Source organism: Chelonia mydas, chromosome 6 (assembly GCF_015237465.2).
Source record: "Chelonia mydas isolate rCheMyd1 chromosome 6, rCheMyd1.pri.v2, whole genome shotgun sequence".
Taxonomy (NCBI): Eukaryota; Metazoa; Chordata; order Testudines; family Cheloniidae; genus Chelonia; species Chelonia mydas.
Genome location: NC_051246.2, coordinates 23328889 through 23345388, shown reverse-complemented (window position 1 = coordinate 23345388; position 16500 = coordinate 23328889). Strand labels below are relative to the sequence as shown.

The 16500-nt window shown below is 41.8% G+C and overlaps 1 protein-coding gene and 1 non-coding gene across 2 annotated transcripts in view; one reads left to right on the top strand and one right to left on the bottom strand.

The window, feature by feature from the left end:
* The window catches only part of LOC102946223 (USP6 N-terminal-like protein), a 177736-nt gene extending 161563 nt beyond the window's left edge, over positions 1 to 16173 (bottom strand). Inside the window, exon 1 of the mRNA XM_037899539.2 lies at positions 15984 to 16173. Within this exon, the coding sequence (XP_037755467.2) occupies positions 15984 to 16047 (64 nt within the window). The 5' untranslated portion in view covers positions 16048 to 16173. The remainder of the gene's footprint in view (positions 1 to 15983) is intronic.
* A 229-nt stretch (positions 16174 to 16402) lies between these two features.
* TRNAA-AGC lies at positions 16403 to 16475 on the top strand. Its single transcript has one exon. It is a non-coding gene; the product is annotated as a tRNA-Ala (tRNA).
* The last annotated feature ends 25 nt before the right edge of the window (positions 16476 to 16500 follow it).

Sequence of the window (16500 nt, the reverse complement as noted above, 5' to 3'; positions counted from 1 at the left end):
ACACCCCCCACCCCCAACAGGAAGTCTCACACAGACTGAAATCAGCATATAATCTTAAACCCAAATTTCATACTCATTGGGACAGAAGACAGGCATAACCCACCCACCCACACAGAATCACATCAGCACAGGGAATTTCTATGCCAGGCATAGATCTGGCTCACCACCATCTTCAAAGAACCCTCCAGTGCAAGGGGAATTCAAGAATGAACTGAGGCAGTGCAGCAGTATCCTGACAATTCCCCATTGCTGCAAGCAACATAGAAGCTATGGCAATGGAGAAGTGCAAATTAGGGTCAAACCCCATCATTTCCTGAATTGTGGAACCACAAGCTGTTTCCCTTCAGGCCCTGTGCTGGTCCTAACGCCAGAGCAAGGCTGGGTGTGTCTAACTGTGCTTCAGAAGTATGGAACCCAAAATATCACTGCCATTGCAGATGCTTCAATAAACACACCAACAGGGTGAGATAAGAGAGTCCTGGCCTGAAATCTGAATTTCAGAGTTTGAGGGAATTTCAGTCTGCCCTGGCATACTACTTTCACATGAGATGCTGTAAAATAATCCTCTCGACCTCTCCTCCAAAAGCAGCAGCAAGAGCCTCTCAAGGAAAGGAGCAATGTGTATGCATTCAAAAACAAAAAGATGGAGTTGTTTTAAATGTATGGAACTAAATTTAATCTGCAGATTTAGAAGTAAAATAATAAAAATCACCCAGAGATGTAATTTAAATATGTACAATGACTTTAGCAACAATTTTCAGAGCCCTTTGTGATAATAATCAAGATGGGCCATTTCCAGCAGTTGATAAGAACGTGTGAGGAACAGTGGGGGGGCGGGGAGGGGAGAGAGAAATAAACATGGGGAACTAGTTTTACTTTGTGTAATGACACATCCACTCCCAGTCTTTATTCAAGCCTAATTTAATAGTGTCCAGTTTGCAAATTAATTCCAATTCAGCAGTCTCTCCTTGGAGTCTGTTTCTGAAGTGACCCATCATTCTCACAGATCTTGGGATACAGGCCAGTCCTCGCTTACAGACAGCCCCCCAACCTGAAGCAAATACTCCCCAGCAACCCACACCACACAACAGAACCACTAACCCAGGAACCTATCCTTGCAACAAAGTCTGTTGCCAACTGTGTCCACATATCTATTCAGGGGACACCATCATAGGACCTAATCACATCAGCCACACTATCAGAGGTTCGTTCACCTGCACATCTACCAATGTGATATATGCCATCATGTGCCAGCAATGCCCCTTTGCCATGTACATTGGCCAAACCGGACAGTCTCTACGTAAAGGAATAAATGGACACAAATCAGACGTCAAGAATTATAACATTCAAAAGCCAGTCAGAGAACTCTTCAATCTCCCTGGTCACTCAATTACAGACCTAAAAGTCATAATATTACAACACATAAACTTCAAAAACAGACTCCAAAGAGAGACTGCTGAATTGGAATTAATTTGCAAACTGGACACCATTAAATTAGGCTTGAATAAAGACTGTGTAATGACCCATTCACTCCCAAAGTAAAACTATTTCCCCATGTTTATTTTTCCCCCCTACTGTTCCTCACACGTTCTTGTCAATTGCTGGAAATGGCCCACCTTGATTATCATTACAAAAGGTTTTTTTTTCTCTCCTGCTGGTAATAGCTCACCTTAACTGATCACTCTCATTATAGTGTGTATGATAACACCCATTGTTTCATGTTCTCTGCGTGTGTGTGTGTGTGTGTGTGTGTGTATATCTCTCTTCCTACTGTATTTTCCACTGCATGCATCAGATGAAGTGGGTTTTAGCCCACGAAAGCTTAGGCTCAAATAAATTTGTTAGTCTCTAAGGTGCCACAAGTACTCCTGTTCTTTTTGAAGGAGGTAGAGTTACTCTTCTCTTGTGAAGTTTACATAGTGACTAATCACATGGTCGGTTGACAAAACTCCTTTTGCTTTCTTCAGTCCGGCCTCATTTCTGAAATATCAAGTATCTTATATTGGACACAACTGAAGATCAAAGTCACCTCCAACATCAAAACTTGGAGATCCTTACAACCAATTCAAGATCTCCACATTAGGAGACTACTTTAAAAAGAGGTCTAGTCAGAGAGTAAACCCTACTCCCTTGCTTAATATGTAATTTTTTTTTTTTTTTAAAGCCACACAGCACTACCTCAAACCAAACTGATATTGCCCTGGAACAGTGGCGGGCAACCTGCGGCCCGCACGCAGCCCATCAGAGTAATCCGCTGAAGAGCTGCAAGACAGTTTGTTTACATTGACCATCCGCAGACACGGCCCCCCACAGCTCCCAGGGGCCAGGAATGGTGAACTGTGGCCACTGGGAGCTGCGGGCGGCCAAGCCTGTGGATGGTCAATGTAAACAAACTCTTGTGGCCCACCAGTGGATTACCCTGACGGGCCACGTGCGGCCCGTAGGTTGCCCACCACTGCCCTAGAAGCTATTACACTGCTTATCCATCTAAATCTCTTTAACAACTGCATAGTTGTGATACTTCTAATAACTACTTCCATTTATAGAGAGCGAAGCACTTTGAAAGCATAAATTTGTGTACCGAGATCACGCTTCCCTCCACAGAAATTCAGCTTCCTCTGGGATGAATGAGCAGCTGACTAACACCACAGATCAAGACTACTCAATAGTTTAGGACCAGAAGTCAAGGAAAATTCTACATCCAGTTGAAACCACACAAGGAAAGTTAGCCAGGACATGAAAGTAACAATCAATCATTAAAATTACACTGGGATCTCTAATTACCTTGATTATAAGCCTCCTGGGGAAAAAAAGAGACTGTACAGCACCAAGTACACTGCAGTGATCAATTAACAGTTACTGATCGATGCCCGTTTTGCATTCATAAACAAAACCACATCCAGCAGCACAAATCATCACTAATACCGTGCTAAAGCAATGGTTCAGTACTCTCTGAGGCAAGAGTCACCACTGAATCATCAACAAAGCCCCTGAAGTGTTCTTCTGTAGAAGAAAAGGAGGACTTGGGGCACCTTAGAGACTAACCAATTTATTTGAGCATAAGCTTTCGTGAGCTACAGCTCACTTCATCGGATGCATACTGTGGAAAATACAGAAGATGTTTTTATACACACAAACCATGAAAAAATGGGTGTTTATCACTACAAAAGGTTTTCTCTCCCCCCACCCCACTAATCAAGGTGGGCCATTTCCAGCACAAATCCAGGGTTTAACAAGAACGTCTGAGGAACGGCGGGCGGGGGCTAAGAAAAAACAAGGGGAAATAGGTTACCTTGCATAATGACTTAGCCACTCCCAGTCTCTATTCAAGCCTAAGTTAATTGTATCCAATTCGCAAATGAATTCCAATTCAGCAGTCTCTCGCTGGAGTCTGGTTTTGAAGTTTTTCTGTTGTAATATCGCAACTTTCATGTCTGTAATCGCGTGACCAGAGAGATTGAAGTGTTCTCCGACTGGTTTATGAATGTTATAATTTTTGACATCTGATTTGTGTCCATTTATTCTTTTACGTAGAGACTGTCCAGTTTGACCAATGTACATGGCAGAGGGGCGTTGCTGGCACATGATGGCATATATCACATTGGTAGATGTGCAGGTGAACGAGCCTCTGACAGTGTGGCTGATGTTATTCGGCCCTGTGATGGTGTCCCCTTTCTAAACTTCTTTAGAAGATTTCCATCCACATAATGACTTGGCATGACCCTGCTTACCTCGCAAGATCAGACAGATTCATTGTGCAATCACAGCTGGCTTCTACTCTGCTACTGCCGAAGGGGATACAAAACTTTTGGTACATTTTCTTTCTGCTAATTTTATGGAACTTTAAGTAACTTCAGTTTATTCTGCTTGTTCAGAGGGAAGTACTGTAAAGCTATGTAGAAGGAAGAAAGCTTAACTGATGAACCATAGACTAACATTTAGAACAGCATTTTCACCTTTTAAATTACAGGCTGCAGACAGAAGACAGACTGTATAACAAGATTATGTCTGATCTAGAATCACAACAAATTACTCCCAAGAGAGTGGAGTTCAGTTCATTCGATCTCAGCTCATCCGATCTCAGCTCATTCACTGTATTTTCAAAGTTTTACAGAAGACCCATGTACAAAATAATTTGCTCTCACAGATTGAGCCTGCTAAACCAAGAATACCGCACACAGGAGCGATGTAGGACTGAATGGTAAACTAACTGCTCTGTATTGCTGTCTGCACTCTACACTTGCTAACATAGCTCAGCAATCCATAGTTCATGACCTGCAGAGTCTGCTTTGGGATTTACACTCTGAGCTTAGACAGTCAAAAGAACAACATTATTAGCTTCCATTCACTTAAGGCTCTACATCAAATAAGAATTGCTGAGAGAACAGTGTTTTTCGTTATAGTATCTCCAAGATTCATAGCAACAATTCCACACAAGTCAGCCCTTCACATTTAAGGAATTATCTCGCCTTCTGATTTGAATCCACTTATGAAGCTCATAAGGCAAGTCAAGAACCAAAGATGCAAACAGTTAAGTTTCAACTACAGTATTTCAACTCTTTTCTCCAAGTAGCATTGTCATCTTCACTGTTAACAGCTTTAGCCCAATTTTAATTATGGTATAGAGAGCTTTTATCACCCAGAGGATTAAACTTGTTTTTATATCCTCTCTCATTAATCAGCCCAAAATCAAGCTTGAAAGTCCACTGGACTGGATTCCACTTATGAAAATGATGATGAGAAAGAAAAACCACTGTGTCCTTTTGGAAATAAAATTCTTCAAGAAACTGAATAACTTCTGTCATAAAACTCCTAAATATGCACAGACTAGGGCTTGTCAAGCTATTAAAAAAAATTAATCACGATTAATCATGCTGTTAACCAATAACAAAATTCAAAAATATTTAAATAAATTGTATGTTTTCTACATTTTCAAATATATTGATTTCAATTACAACAGAGAATACGAAGTCTGTAGTGTTCAGTTTATATTTATTTTTGATTACAAATATTTGCACTGTAAAAAATAAAGTATTTTTCAATTCACCGAATACAAGTACTGTAGTGCAACCTCTGTCATGAAAGTTGAATTTACAAGTGTGGAATTATATAAAAAAACCTGCATTCAAAAATAAAACAATGTAAAACCTACAAGTCCACTCAGTCGGACTTCTTGTTCAGCCAATCACTCAGACAAACAAGTTTGTTTACATTTGCAAGGGATAATGCTGCCCACTTCTTGTTTACAATGTCTCCTGAAAGCGAGAACAGGCATTCCCATGGCACTGTTGTAGCCAGCATCACAAGACATTTACATGTCAACTTCCCTAAAGATTCATATGTCCCTTCATGCTTCAACCACCATTCCAGAGGACATGCGTCCATGCTGATGATAGGTTCTGCTCGATAACGATCCAAAGCAGTGCGGACCAATGCATATTAAATTTTCCATCATCTGAGTCAGATGCCACCAGCAGAAGGTTGATTTTCTTTTTTGGTGGTTCAGGTTCTGTAGTTTCCGCATTGGAGTGTAGCTCTTAAGACTTCTGAAAGCATTCTCCACACCTCATCCCTCTCAGATTTTGAAAGGTAGTTCAGATTCTTAAACCTTGGGTTGAATGCCGTAGCTATCTTTAGAAATCTCACATTGGTACTTCCTTTGCATTTTCTCAAGAAACAATGTGTGCTGGGTCATCATCTGAGACTGCTATAACATGAAAAATATGGCAGAATGTGGGTAAAACAGAACAGGAGACATACAATTACCCCACAACGAGTTCAGCCACGAATTTAATTAACGCTTTTTTTTTTTTTATTATTTTAAATGAGCGTCATCAGCATGGAAGAATGTTCTCTGGAACGATGGCCGAAGCATGAAAGGGTATACGGATGTTTAGCGTACCTGGCACATAAATACCTTGTAATGCCAGCTATAAAAGTGCCATACAAATGCCTGTTCTCACTTTCAGGTGACATTGGAAATAAGAAGCAGGCAGCATTATGTCCCATAAATGTAAACAAACTTGTTTGTCTTCACGACTGGCTGAACAAGTAGTAGGACTGAGTGGACTTGCAGGCTCCAAAGTTTGACTTTGTTTTGTTTTTGAGTGCAGTCATGTATGTGACATTGCACCTCATAATGCTTTATAGAAATATGCTTATGAGTATAAATGACACAACTGGAATATGTTTTATGCTAGATATGCCATGTAACATATCTTTGCAAAGGTTACATTCTTCTGCATGTATTCATCCTATTCATATGCATGTATTATTTTTATATCTGAAGTTATGAGCACTGGCTCTATGCTTGTATTTAAAGCGTTTGCTATAGAAAGCATCTAAGGCAGATGTGGTCAACATAGTGTGAAGGGGCTATTCAAGTAACTGGGAGTATTTGGTTAACCATGGACCTTGATAGACACCAATCCACATCTGAGCTTTCCTGGGAAGTCCTGCGGAAAACTGAGTCATTCATGGACATGCGACTTGCCCATGTGACTCCAAAACTCCATTTTGTAGCTGGATTCTACACAGTGGGAGAGAGGGGTTTCCACCCACAAGAAAGCCCCTGCAAAAACCCCTCCATTTTGTCTTCAGCTGGCTCAAGAGGTAGCCTCTCCACCCCCAAGGAGACGCCTGAAAGAAACTGGAACAAATGACAGTAACTACAGGGGTGGGAGTGATTGTTGACCCAGACTAGAAGGAGGCTAGTCTGCCAAAGAAGCTTACTGGAACATCTCTGAGGGTGAGATTTCCTCTGTAATCACTTTCTTACTGTATTAGGCTTAGACTTGTGTGTTTTATTTTATTTTGCTTGGTAATTCACTTTGTTCTATCTGTTATTACTTTGAACCACTTAAATCCTACTTTTTGTATTTAATAAAATCACTTTTTACTTATTAATTAACCCAGACTGTGTATTAATAATGGGGGGGGGGGGCAAACAGCTGTGCATCTCTGTGCATCTGTGCATCCGTATAAGCTTTATACAGGGTAAAACAGATTCATTTGGGGTTTGGACCCCATTGGGAGTTGGGTATCTGAGTGTTGGAGACAGGAACACTTCTTAGCTGTTTTCAGTTAAGCCTGCAGCTTCTGGGGGACATGGTTCAGACCTGGGTCTGTGTTTGCTGCAGGCTAGTGTGTCTGGCTCAAACCAGGCAGGGCACTGAAGTCCCAAGCTGGCAGGGAAAATGCCTTTAGAGGTAGTCTCCGCATATCAGGTGGCAGTCCCAGAGGGGGTTTCTGTGATTCAACCCGTCACAATGTAACGAAATAAATAAATAAATAAATAAATCTACATTTGTAAATTGCACTATAGTACTTCTCTGAAGTGAACTGAAAGATACTATTTCTTTGCTAATATTTGCACTCTAAAAATGATAAATCAAAAATATAAAGTGTGCACTGTACACTTTGTAGTCTGTGTTGTAATTGAAATCAATATATTTGAAAATGTAGAAAAATATCCAAAAATACACCGGACCCTAACTAGAATGCGCGTCTATATAACGCGAATTCGGCTGTAACATGGTCGTGGCCATGGATCCCAAATTTAAGTACAGTACAATTTTTCTGAGCATAGACGCGATAAATTGACTGCTGAGTGCTCTCCTGTTGACTCTAGTATGCCATGAGAACAAGGAGCGCAAGCGCAGTCGACGGGAGAGCATCGGCTAGTCACGTAGCTGAAGTTGCATATCTTAGATCAACCCCGCGCGGTAGTGTAGACAAGCCCTAAGACAATTGCTGTAGGCCTAGAATGCCATACAAATGTAATGTAATAAAAATTTACAGGTACGGTACTGTATTTATCTTTAGAAAGATGTCAAAAATGTCGGGCAAAAGGAAGGCTTACTCGGTGCAGGAGAAATTGGACGCTATCCAATTGTGCATTGGAAAGTCTCGCATGCCTCGGTGCTTTCATCATGTAAATGTGAATTGCCTGCCGTTTTCGTACAAGAACTCCAAAAATTCCTGGAGGACAAGAGAGATTTTTGAACAATGGTTCTTCACCGAATTTGTCCCTTCTGTACGAAAGCATCTGCGGGCAAATCACTTAGAAGAAAAGGCCATTCTTTTGCTAGACAACTGTCCAGCACATCCTCCGGCCAAAAGACTCAGAACCCCTGACAGTAAAATATGGATTGAATACTTACCCAAAAACACGACTTCCAAAATTCAACCGCTTGATCAAGGTGTTATCGCCATTTTTAAGCAGCACTATCAACGGAACTTGGTATAACAAATGATAGAAAGCGAGTTGTCTGTCACCGATTTTCTGAAGAAGTTGACTATAAAAGACTGCTTTTACATTGGCGGCGATTCCTGGAATTTATTACGTGCTGAAACTATAAACCGCTGTTGGATGGTGGGACTGAGACAGTAGTTTGGCCACCCACTCCTGGAAGAAAATGAAGAAAGCAGATGACAGTCCGAGGAAGAATTCAACTTCAAGGGATTTACAGAGGAGGAAGTTGGAAGAACAGACATGGAGTGGATGCAGGAGCTGTGCCAGCAACTATCCGGGCTCAGGGTAACTGTTCTGCCACAAAATATCAAGTCCTGGATAAGAGGCGACAATGAAGCAGAAGAATTTTGTCCCGTTGCTGAAAGTCTAACAGATGACCAAATTCTTCAGGCAGTACGACCAAACAACATTCCAGAAGCTGAAGAATTGGCCTTCGCCGTGGAAGAAGAAGAGGAAGAGGAAGTGGACGTCGTTCCAACATCAACTGCGACCGTAGCGAGCTTAGCGACTGCTTTGAGACGAAAGACGTTGAGCCTATAAAAATTATGCAGCTCCGTAGTCTTTTGCAGTTTGCTAAGCGGAAGCAGCACAGCAGCAAGAAGCAAAAGCAACTCACCGACTTTAAGAAAAACTAGACTAGTTTATTGTAATGTCTACTTTAAATCTCTAATAAAGCAACACTTTTTTTCTCATTTATTGTTCCCTTCAAGTAGGAGTTTATTTTCTAAGGTTTTCTATACTTTATGGATGTGACATTTACTGTATACAGTAATTTCATTTTAACGCGGTCCCCGCTATAACACGGTACTTGGCATGGATCCCAAATCCCACATTCTAGTGAGGGTCCGATGTATTTAAATAAGTTTTACCTGGTAGTCTATTGCTTAACAGTGCGATTAAAACTGTGATTAATCACTATTAGTTTTTTTGAGTTAATCACGTGAGTTCACTGCAATTAACTGACTGCCCTAGCACAGACCATTTCACTACTTCCCCTACCTCTCCCCTCTGTAGTAAACCCCTGGAGAAAACCAGAAGTGCAATACACAAATAACTAGCACTAACTTTGTTCCACAAATGAGCCTATAGTAGACATTAACTAGTAAGATCACTATTGATCAGAGGGAAAAGGTTGCAGCTGGATATTATTTGAAAATATATAGTGTAAACCTAAGGCTGATTAGTTAAATGTCATTTCGCCTGCTTACAATGAATGGGAACCATGATCCCACTAAACAACACTTCCTAGCTAGAAGACTAGCGAACTACCATGCAGTGGAAAGAGAAAGGAGAATCCCCCTTTTCAGGGCTCAGAGTGGAATGAGAAGATCAGCATTGGCAGGAAGCTTGCAGGGCAGAGACTGCCATTTGGCCCCAAAGAGGAATTAAACATGCCAGCTGGGAATGGGAATGTAAAAGAACAATGCAAGCCTGCTGGCCAGTCCCAAACAAAAGCTATTAAGAGATGAGCCAGCTGGGTGAGAAAAGAAGCCAGCAGGAAAGGGGCTGGAACGCTGAGGGAGCTTTGATGGTCATTTCAGCTATTACAAGCTCACTGGTTAACGCAAACACTCCACATTACTGACCAAATGAATCCCATCCCCACCTCTCAGAGTGGAAGAGGGTCAACTAACTGTTGAAGGTGTTAATAAATGAGTGTTTTTATGCATGCTGCCATTAGTTCTTCTGTCAGAAAGCCAGCAGGGCCTAAAGCAGTGAAGAGTGTGTTTGTACTAACAGATTTCAGAGTAGCCGCCGTGTTAGTCTGTATTCGCAAAAAGAAAAGGAGGACTTGTGGCACCTTAGAGACTAACAAATTTATTTGAGCATAAGCTTTCGTGAGCTACAGTTCACTGACGATGAAGTGAGCTCTAGCTCAACAAAGCTTATGCTCAAATAAATTTGTTAGTCTCTAAGGTGCCACAAGTCCTCCTTTTCTTTGTACTAACAGACTCACTCTTAGGCATAGTGGCATGAACCAGGCAGAGATGAGCTACGCATGCCTAAGAACACTGTCAAAAATACATCCAGTGTGTGTTTCTGTTCCATTTGAGTGTACAGAAGAGGAACCTTAGAGACTGGGATTTACATATTCTCAAGAGTTCTTAGTACGGCTATATTTGAGGTCATTTTCCCTGGCTTGGAGCCAAGTAGCTTACAGAAAACTATACTGAACTAAAAGAGGCTGGGGCAAGTGCTTCATTTGTTTAAGTTTGCAGGGTCTTGGTGCATACACTGAATTCTTATCTAGCCTGAAGTCCTCACTCCTGACAATCCATGTCTACAGCCTCAAGGGCTAGAGCAGAGATTCTCAAACTGTGGTCCACGCACAGGTGGCTAGTTACCTAGTGCTGGCTTCTGTACCCTATTTCCAGTTGCTAAACTGCATGAGGAAACAGCTAAAAATGTAGTAAGAACTATTAATATTTCCTCTTCTACTTAAGCATTTGCTGATGTTAACACAGGGATATTATGCAATGGCAAATTGGAGGGGATGGTCTTCATGATTTGGAACAGGAGGGGAGTTGGCCCACCAGATAGCATCTCTGTATTTAGGCGTGGTCCATGCTATGAAAGAGTTCACGAACCCCTGTACTAGAGGCAACTAGAGTTCTGGAGGTGAGATTTGTTATGTGTTTCTGAATATCAGCTCCAGTTTGTTAATGCTGTGTTTGCGCTGCTTGTTTAGCATTGATCATATTTTGGGAGTTTGTTATAGACACCATAGTTTGAGCTAAAATCTGCTTCATTAGCTGGATACTTAATTCTGTGTTCTTTGGAACAGTATGGAAAAAACAGAAATTTTAATCTGTATTGCTAAAAAGTGTTACAGAATGACTGGTAAATTCTGAACTGGGTACTGCCCTCCCAATAAGGATGTATTTACATGTGGGTTTAGCAGCAGGCTTTTCTTGTGTCTAACTTTGATGTGGATATCTATATATTTTTTAAAAATCAATTGTAGCCAATGGAAAACTCCATTACCCACCACAGCACCAGACCGAGACCAGGCAAATCCTCCAAGTTTGATTCTACTGAGTGTTAACTTTATCTTGGAATTATTTTTACATTGCTTGAACTAGGCTCCCATTAATGGAGCTACCAGGTACGGTGCTTCAGATGTAGCACTTCACGCAATGTTTCTGGAACAGCATCAGTCCAGCCACAGCACACAGGTTCTCAATATCTCTGATCTTCTAGAAAGCCTTTACCCAATGCGCCTGGCTGTATGACAAGGGCAGAAAAAACAGGAAAAAGAAAACAGGGACTGTCCAAGACATCAGCGTCTTTCTAGGAATACCCAAGACTTCTTGCCAATTATCTTCCAATCCATTTAGCAGATAAATGAATGTGTTCAACCTTCTGACTGAGAACTGCAAAGCTGTGGTACATTAACAGCAGGCACTTAGTCTGGCACATATACTAGCCTTATCTAAATAATAATGTTTGTGAACATTTATTTTTACTTTTTAAAATATAAACAATAGGAGTTGTCCTTTCCAATACTGAACTAAAGGGAACCACTGAAATCCACTGACATCATTAGAAACACCAGTTGTCTTACTTTATGAATGTAGATCTATTTGCTGAGATTGTTCTCCGATGTTCAGCTGCCATGTTTACTAGTTCCAAACCCATGAGAAACACTCACACAGTGAACACAGAGCTGTGAGAGCTGAATCACTATAGCACATGTAATTAACTGCAGAAAAAGAAAGCACAGCAGCTATAGAAGTATAAAGTTCAAATGCAACCACAGTGGGCTTTCAGTTTCAATTTTTAACCTTCCTAGCATCCCTTTTTCATGATTATTTGACCTTATAAAGATACGGTTATACACTCTAGTATAGTCTCTTTCTGGAGAAAAAGGAAGCAGGATTTTGGCTGCAAGGAGAGTTCCCCCAAAGCAACCAGCCATCAGACATTATTAAAATACATAATCAGTGTATGAGAGAAACAGTTGCTTGTGCTGATAAGAACAAGCTAATCCCTTTAAAGCCCCCTACCACTTTTACATTTCATCTGCTGAAGTCACTGATGCAACCAATTTTGGCAGTCAGGACTCAGTCACAGGAAACACAAACACAGCAACTGGCCTGCGGCACCTAATCTAGTAGCGTCTAAGAAAAATGCTGCATACGTGCTTGTGACTGCTTTAAGTAACTCTTTCACCGATTTAGCTATAAGACTAATTTCCAAAAACTTCAGTCAGTGACCACCACCACTCATGTGGAAGGCATGTGTGGTAAACTAGTAAGGGGGTACATACAAACTCTGTGATGCTTCAGAATATTGAAAGAAAGAACGAACGAAAGAAAGAAAGAAAGCTGCAGGCAAATCCCTGGGGTCTTCTAAACCAGCAGGGTGTAAAAAAGACAAAGAGGATAAGAAGACTGTGGCGAAGCTAAAGAGTGTGCATGCACATCATTTCTCACAGGTAACTAGGGCTGAACACCTCAGCTAAGGTAACGCTTTATGAGTGATGCAGGTGAAACACTAGCAGAGATAGAAGTGATGGAGCAAGATGACAAATTAATTGCTGAAGACCCAACATGTCTCTTGAAAATATTAATGGTGGTCTTGGGACTGTGTTTATACATCAGCTTTTCCTTCACTACTGAGAAAAATAACAATAGTACTAAAGAATGTAATACCTCACAAAAATGGAGATACTGTAATTATGATAAGAATAAGCCAGCACAGCTTCTGTGGAGTTAAAGTCATGCCTTCTCACGTATCAGAATTCTCTCAGATGTGACAACAGTGGATAAAGGGAGAAGAAAAAAAAAGGGGAGATAAGTTCTTGAAAGATTAACTTTTGATAAAGGTCCTTCAAGCAGCTATTAAGAAAATCTGTTAAGCAGAGGGAAAAGACAGAATCCTTTTATGGATTGGAAACTGTTTGAGAAAGGAAAGAGAACAAGAACATACAATTCTCAATTGAGAAAGATGTTAATATAGCAGGCTGCCTCAGATATCAGTACTGTAGTAGGTTTCAGAGTAGCAGCCGTGTTAGTCTGTATCCGCAAAAAGAAAAGGAGTACTTGTGGCACCTTAGAGACTAACAAATTTATCTGAGCATAAGTTTTTGTGAGCTACAGCTCACTTCATCAGATGCATTCAGTTAATCTGGACAAGGGGTGAAAAGTGAGGAGGCAAAATATAGTGAGCACAAAGTCATTCAAACTTTTAAAACTAGGGAGAATTAAAATTGGGTAAAGGGACAACAAAGTAACAGATTAAATTTAATCCAGATAAATGCAAAATACTATACAATGCAAGGACCAACATAAACCACTCACATATACTGATGAGTTTGATGGACTGGATAATCTACCAGATCTTTTCCACTTTATACTTCTGTGATTCAGAATTAGTTGTGATTGCTCAGATAAATGACCTAGACATCATCATGTTCAGTTCAATAAAGACATCTCAGCATGCAGCCATGGTCCACAAAGCATCTAAAATGTTAGGCAGCTATCAAGGGTGGTTAGAAAGTATTATGGAAAAACCTTTATTCAGATATTTAATCATATGTATTTGCCTTGAAGACTGTGCTCAGTTTTGGTTATCTAGTACCAAACATTACAGAAACAAGAATACAGAAGCAGAAAAAAGTTTCACACTACAAGGAGAAAAAAAAAGAGAAATTAAATGGGAGCAAAATAAAATCTAAAAAGGTAGCATTTTAAATATAACTATACATCATATATGGAACTTGATGTTGCTGGATATTATTTAGACAGATTTTTAAAATTCTAAACACACCAGATACATGCATTTGTAATTGCAGTTGTAGTTACACTAAACTAAGATAAAAACTACAAAAGCTCTCAGTCATTTTCTTCAGGACATAATCTGATCATCAGCTGGGGTCAGGAAGAAATTCCTAACTCAGACAGCATTCCCCCAATTGGTCAGATGCATTACACTTCTTTGTTGCTTTTTTATTTTTGTTTTGGATTTATTGTGATTTACTCAAAAGTAATTTGTATAAGCCCTCTAGCAGAAAAGATACTGGATGGATCACTGTTCTTGTCTAACAAGACAGTTTCTGTATTTGTATGAATAACTTCATACAAAAAGACTGTCTCATATCTCTGCCTTAAGAAAGCTTTACTAACCTGTTTTATTATATATCATTATTTTAATATTAGCATAACTGATGCAACAGTTTCTTAAGCAAGATTACCTCATTACTAACAAAGCATAGGTGCCAGAATTCAGGTTATATTTTTCTGTACAGTTATTTCAAGCATGGGGGAAATATAACAATAAGAGAGGTAATACAAGTTCAGGTACTCTACCTCTGAATATTGGTATACCAACCTGATGTCAACAAAAATCAAGATGTATAAGTCAGAGAAAGAAATGACACTGAGCAGGGACTGTGAATAGACTGTGAACACTTTAGAGATCCCTCTGTGTGAATGCATTCATTCATTCATTCCAGTTCAGACTTTTCTGGCATTGAGTTGAACACCCACACCAAACCTTTTTGTATACCAGGAAGGTTATGCTACCCAGTTACCAATGCTATTTTGTAAAACCCTTAAGCATGCAGACTGTTCAGATTAGCTGTGAGAAGATCATTTTCCAGTGGGGAAAATGAAAACCCCACACCAATTCCACTTCTACCCCTCCCTTCCAATATTTGAAGAGAATCTGTTTCTACATTTTTAAAGTTTACAGGACTAGATGAATGAATTCTGTTCATAAAAATTCCAAATCCTCCCCTAACAAAAAAAGCAAAGACATAAAAGAATTATTTTTTCTTTCAGTTTTTAGATTGAATATAGGAACTTTTTCATCTTAGTCCTGTCTCTGTTCTTGATACGTACTTCACGCCTGCCTATCCGCAACTGCCCATAAAAGCCACAACATGTCCCGAACTACAGTGGTTTCTACCAGACTCGTGCGCTGTAATATACATACACCCTCTACAACTCCCTATACATACACGCACCATATAGACAGAGTACAGAAAATACACTACACTCAAACCCCCCAGAGCTACACACCCAGAGCCTCCCCATAGATACAAAAAAGAAAAGGAGTACCTGTGGCACCTTAGAGACTAACCAATTTATTTGAGCATAAGCTTAGTCTCTAAGGTGCCACAAGTACTCCTTTTCTTTTTGCAAATACAGACTTACACGGCTGCTACTCTGAAACCCATAGATACAGACACCTTGTAGCCCCACTCAACAGACAAGCCTTTCACATAGATTATCTATGCCTAGACGTCCCTCACATCCCATGTCCCCAGGCAGACCTCCCTGCCATATTACCCTGCTATAGAAATGCTCCCATGTTCCCATACAGAACCATATGGACACTCCCCAAACACCTCGTACCCTGCATACAGCGCACCCCCCATATACCACCCCCACTGCATATACCACGGTGCAGACCCCTGCACATCACCCCACATACCCAACCCCTTGCATGCCACCCCCATGCAGACCCCTGCACATCAGCCCCAGGCACCCCGCCCCCACACGTCCTGCCCAGCCCACTCCCCCCACATACCACCTCCTGCCCACACACCCCCGGTCTCTTTACACGCCGCCCCGCGGACACCCAGCAGCAGATCCGGGCGGCGGGGGGAGGCATCTTCCCCCCAGTCCTTGGGGAAGCCGAGCCCCGACACGCTCATCACACCCCCAGCCCCGCCCGTGGGGGGGTCCTGCGGCCGCTGCCCCACGGGGAGCCGGCTCCTTACCGCTGGGCAGGGGGCGGCGTCCGCGCGCGCGGTCCCGGCGGGAGCCCCAGTCCCGGGTGCGCATCCTCCCGAGGGCGCGAGCAGCCGCCGGCTCCAGCCCCGCCAGCGGCGCCTCTCACAATGAGACTCCGCGAGCGAGCGGGCAGCCGCTCCACCTCCCCCTCCCATCCCGGGGGCTGTTGTGGCGCGCAGGCGCACGATCCGCCCGCTGCATCTCGGGAAATGTAGTCCTTCCTCCTCCTGCGGTCTCCGGCCGGCGCTGTCCCCCACCACAGCCCCGGCACCTGAGGCCGGTGGGTTATTCCCGTAGGACAGTCAGTGACTGTGGGGCGGCACCCCTCCCCTACTCGGGGACGTTGAAGGTTTGCGGGCTAGGAGGAAGACTATAAAGGGCTATGGAGATAAAGGTTGTGCAACGTGGGGAATTAGCTCAAATGGTAGAGCGCTCGCTTAGCATGCGAGAGGTAGCGGGATCGATGCCCGCATTCTCCAAGAGGGTGTTTTTTGTGTTTTCTTA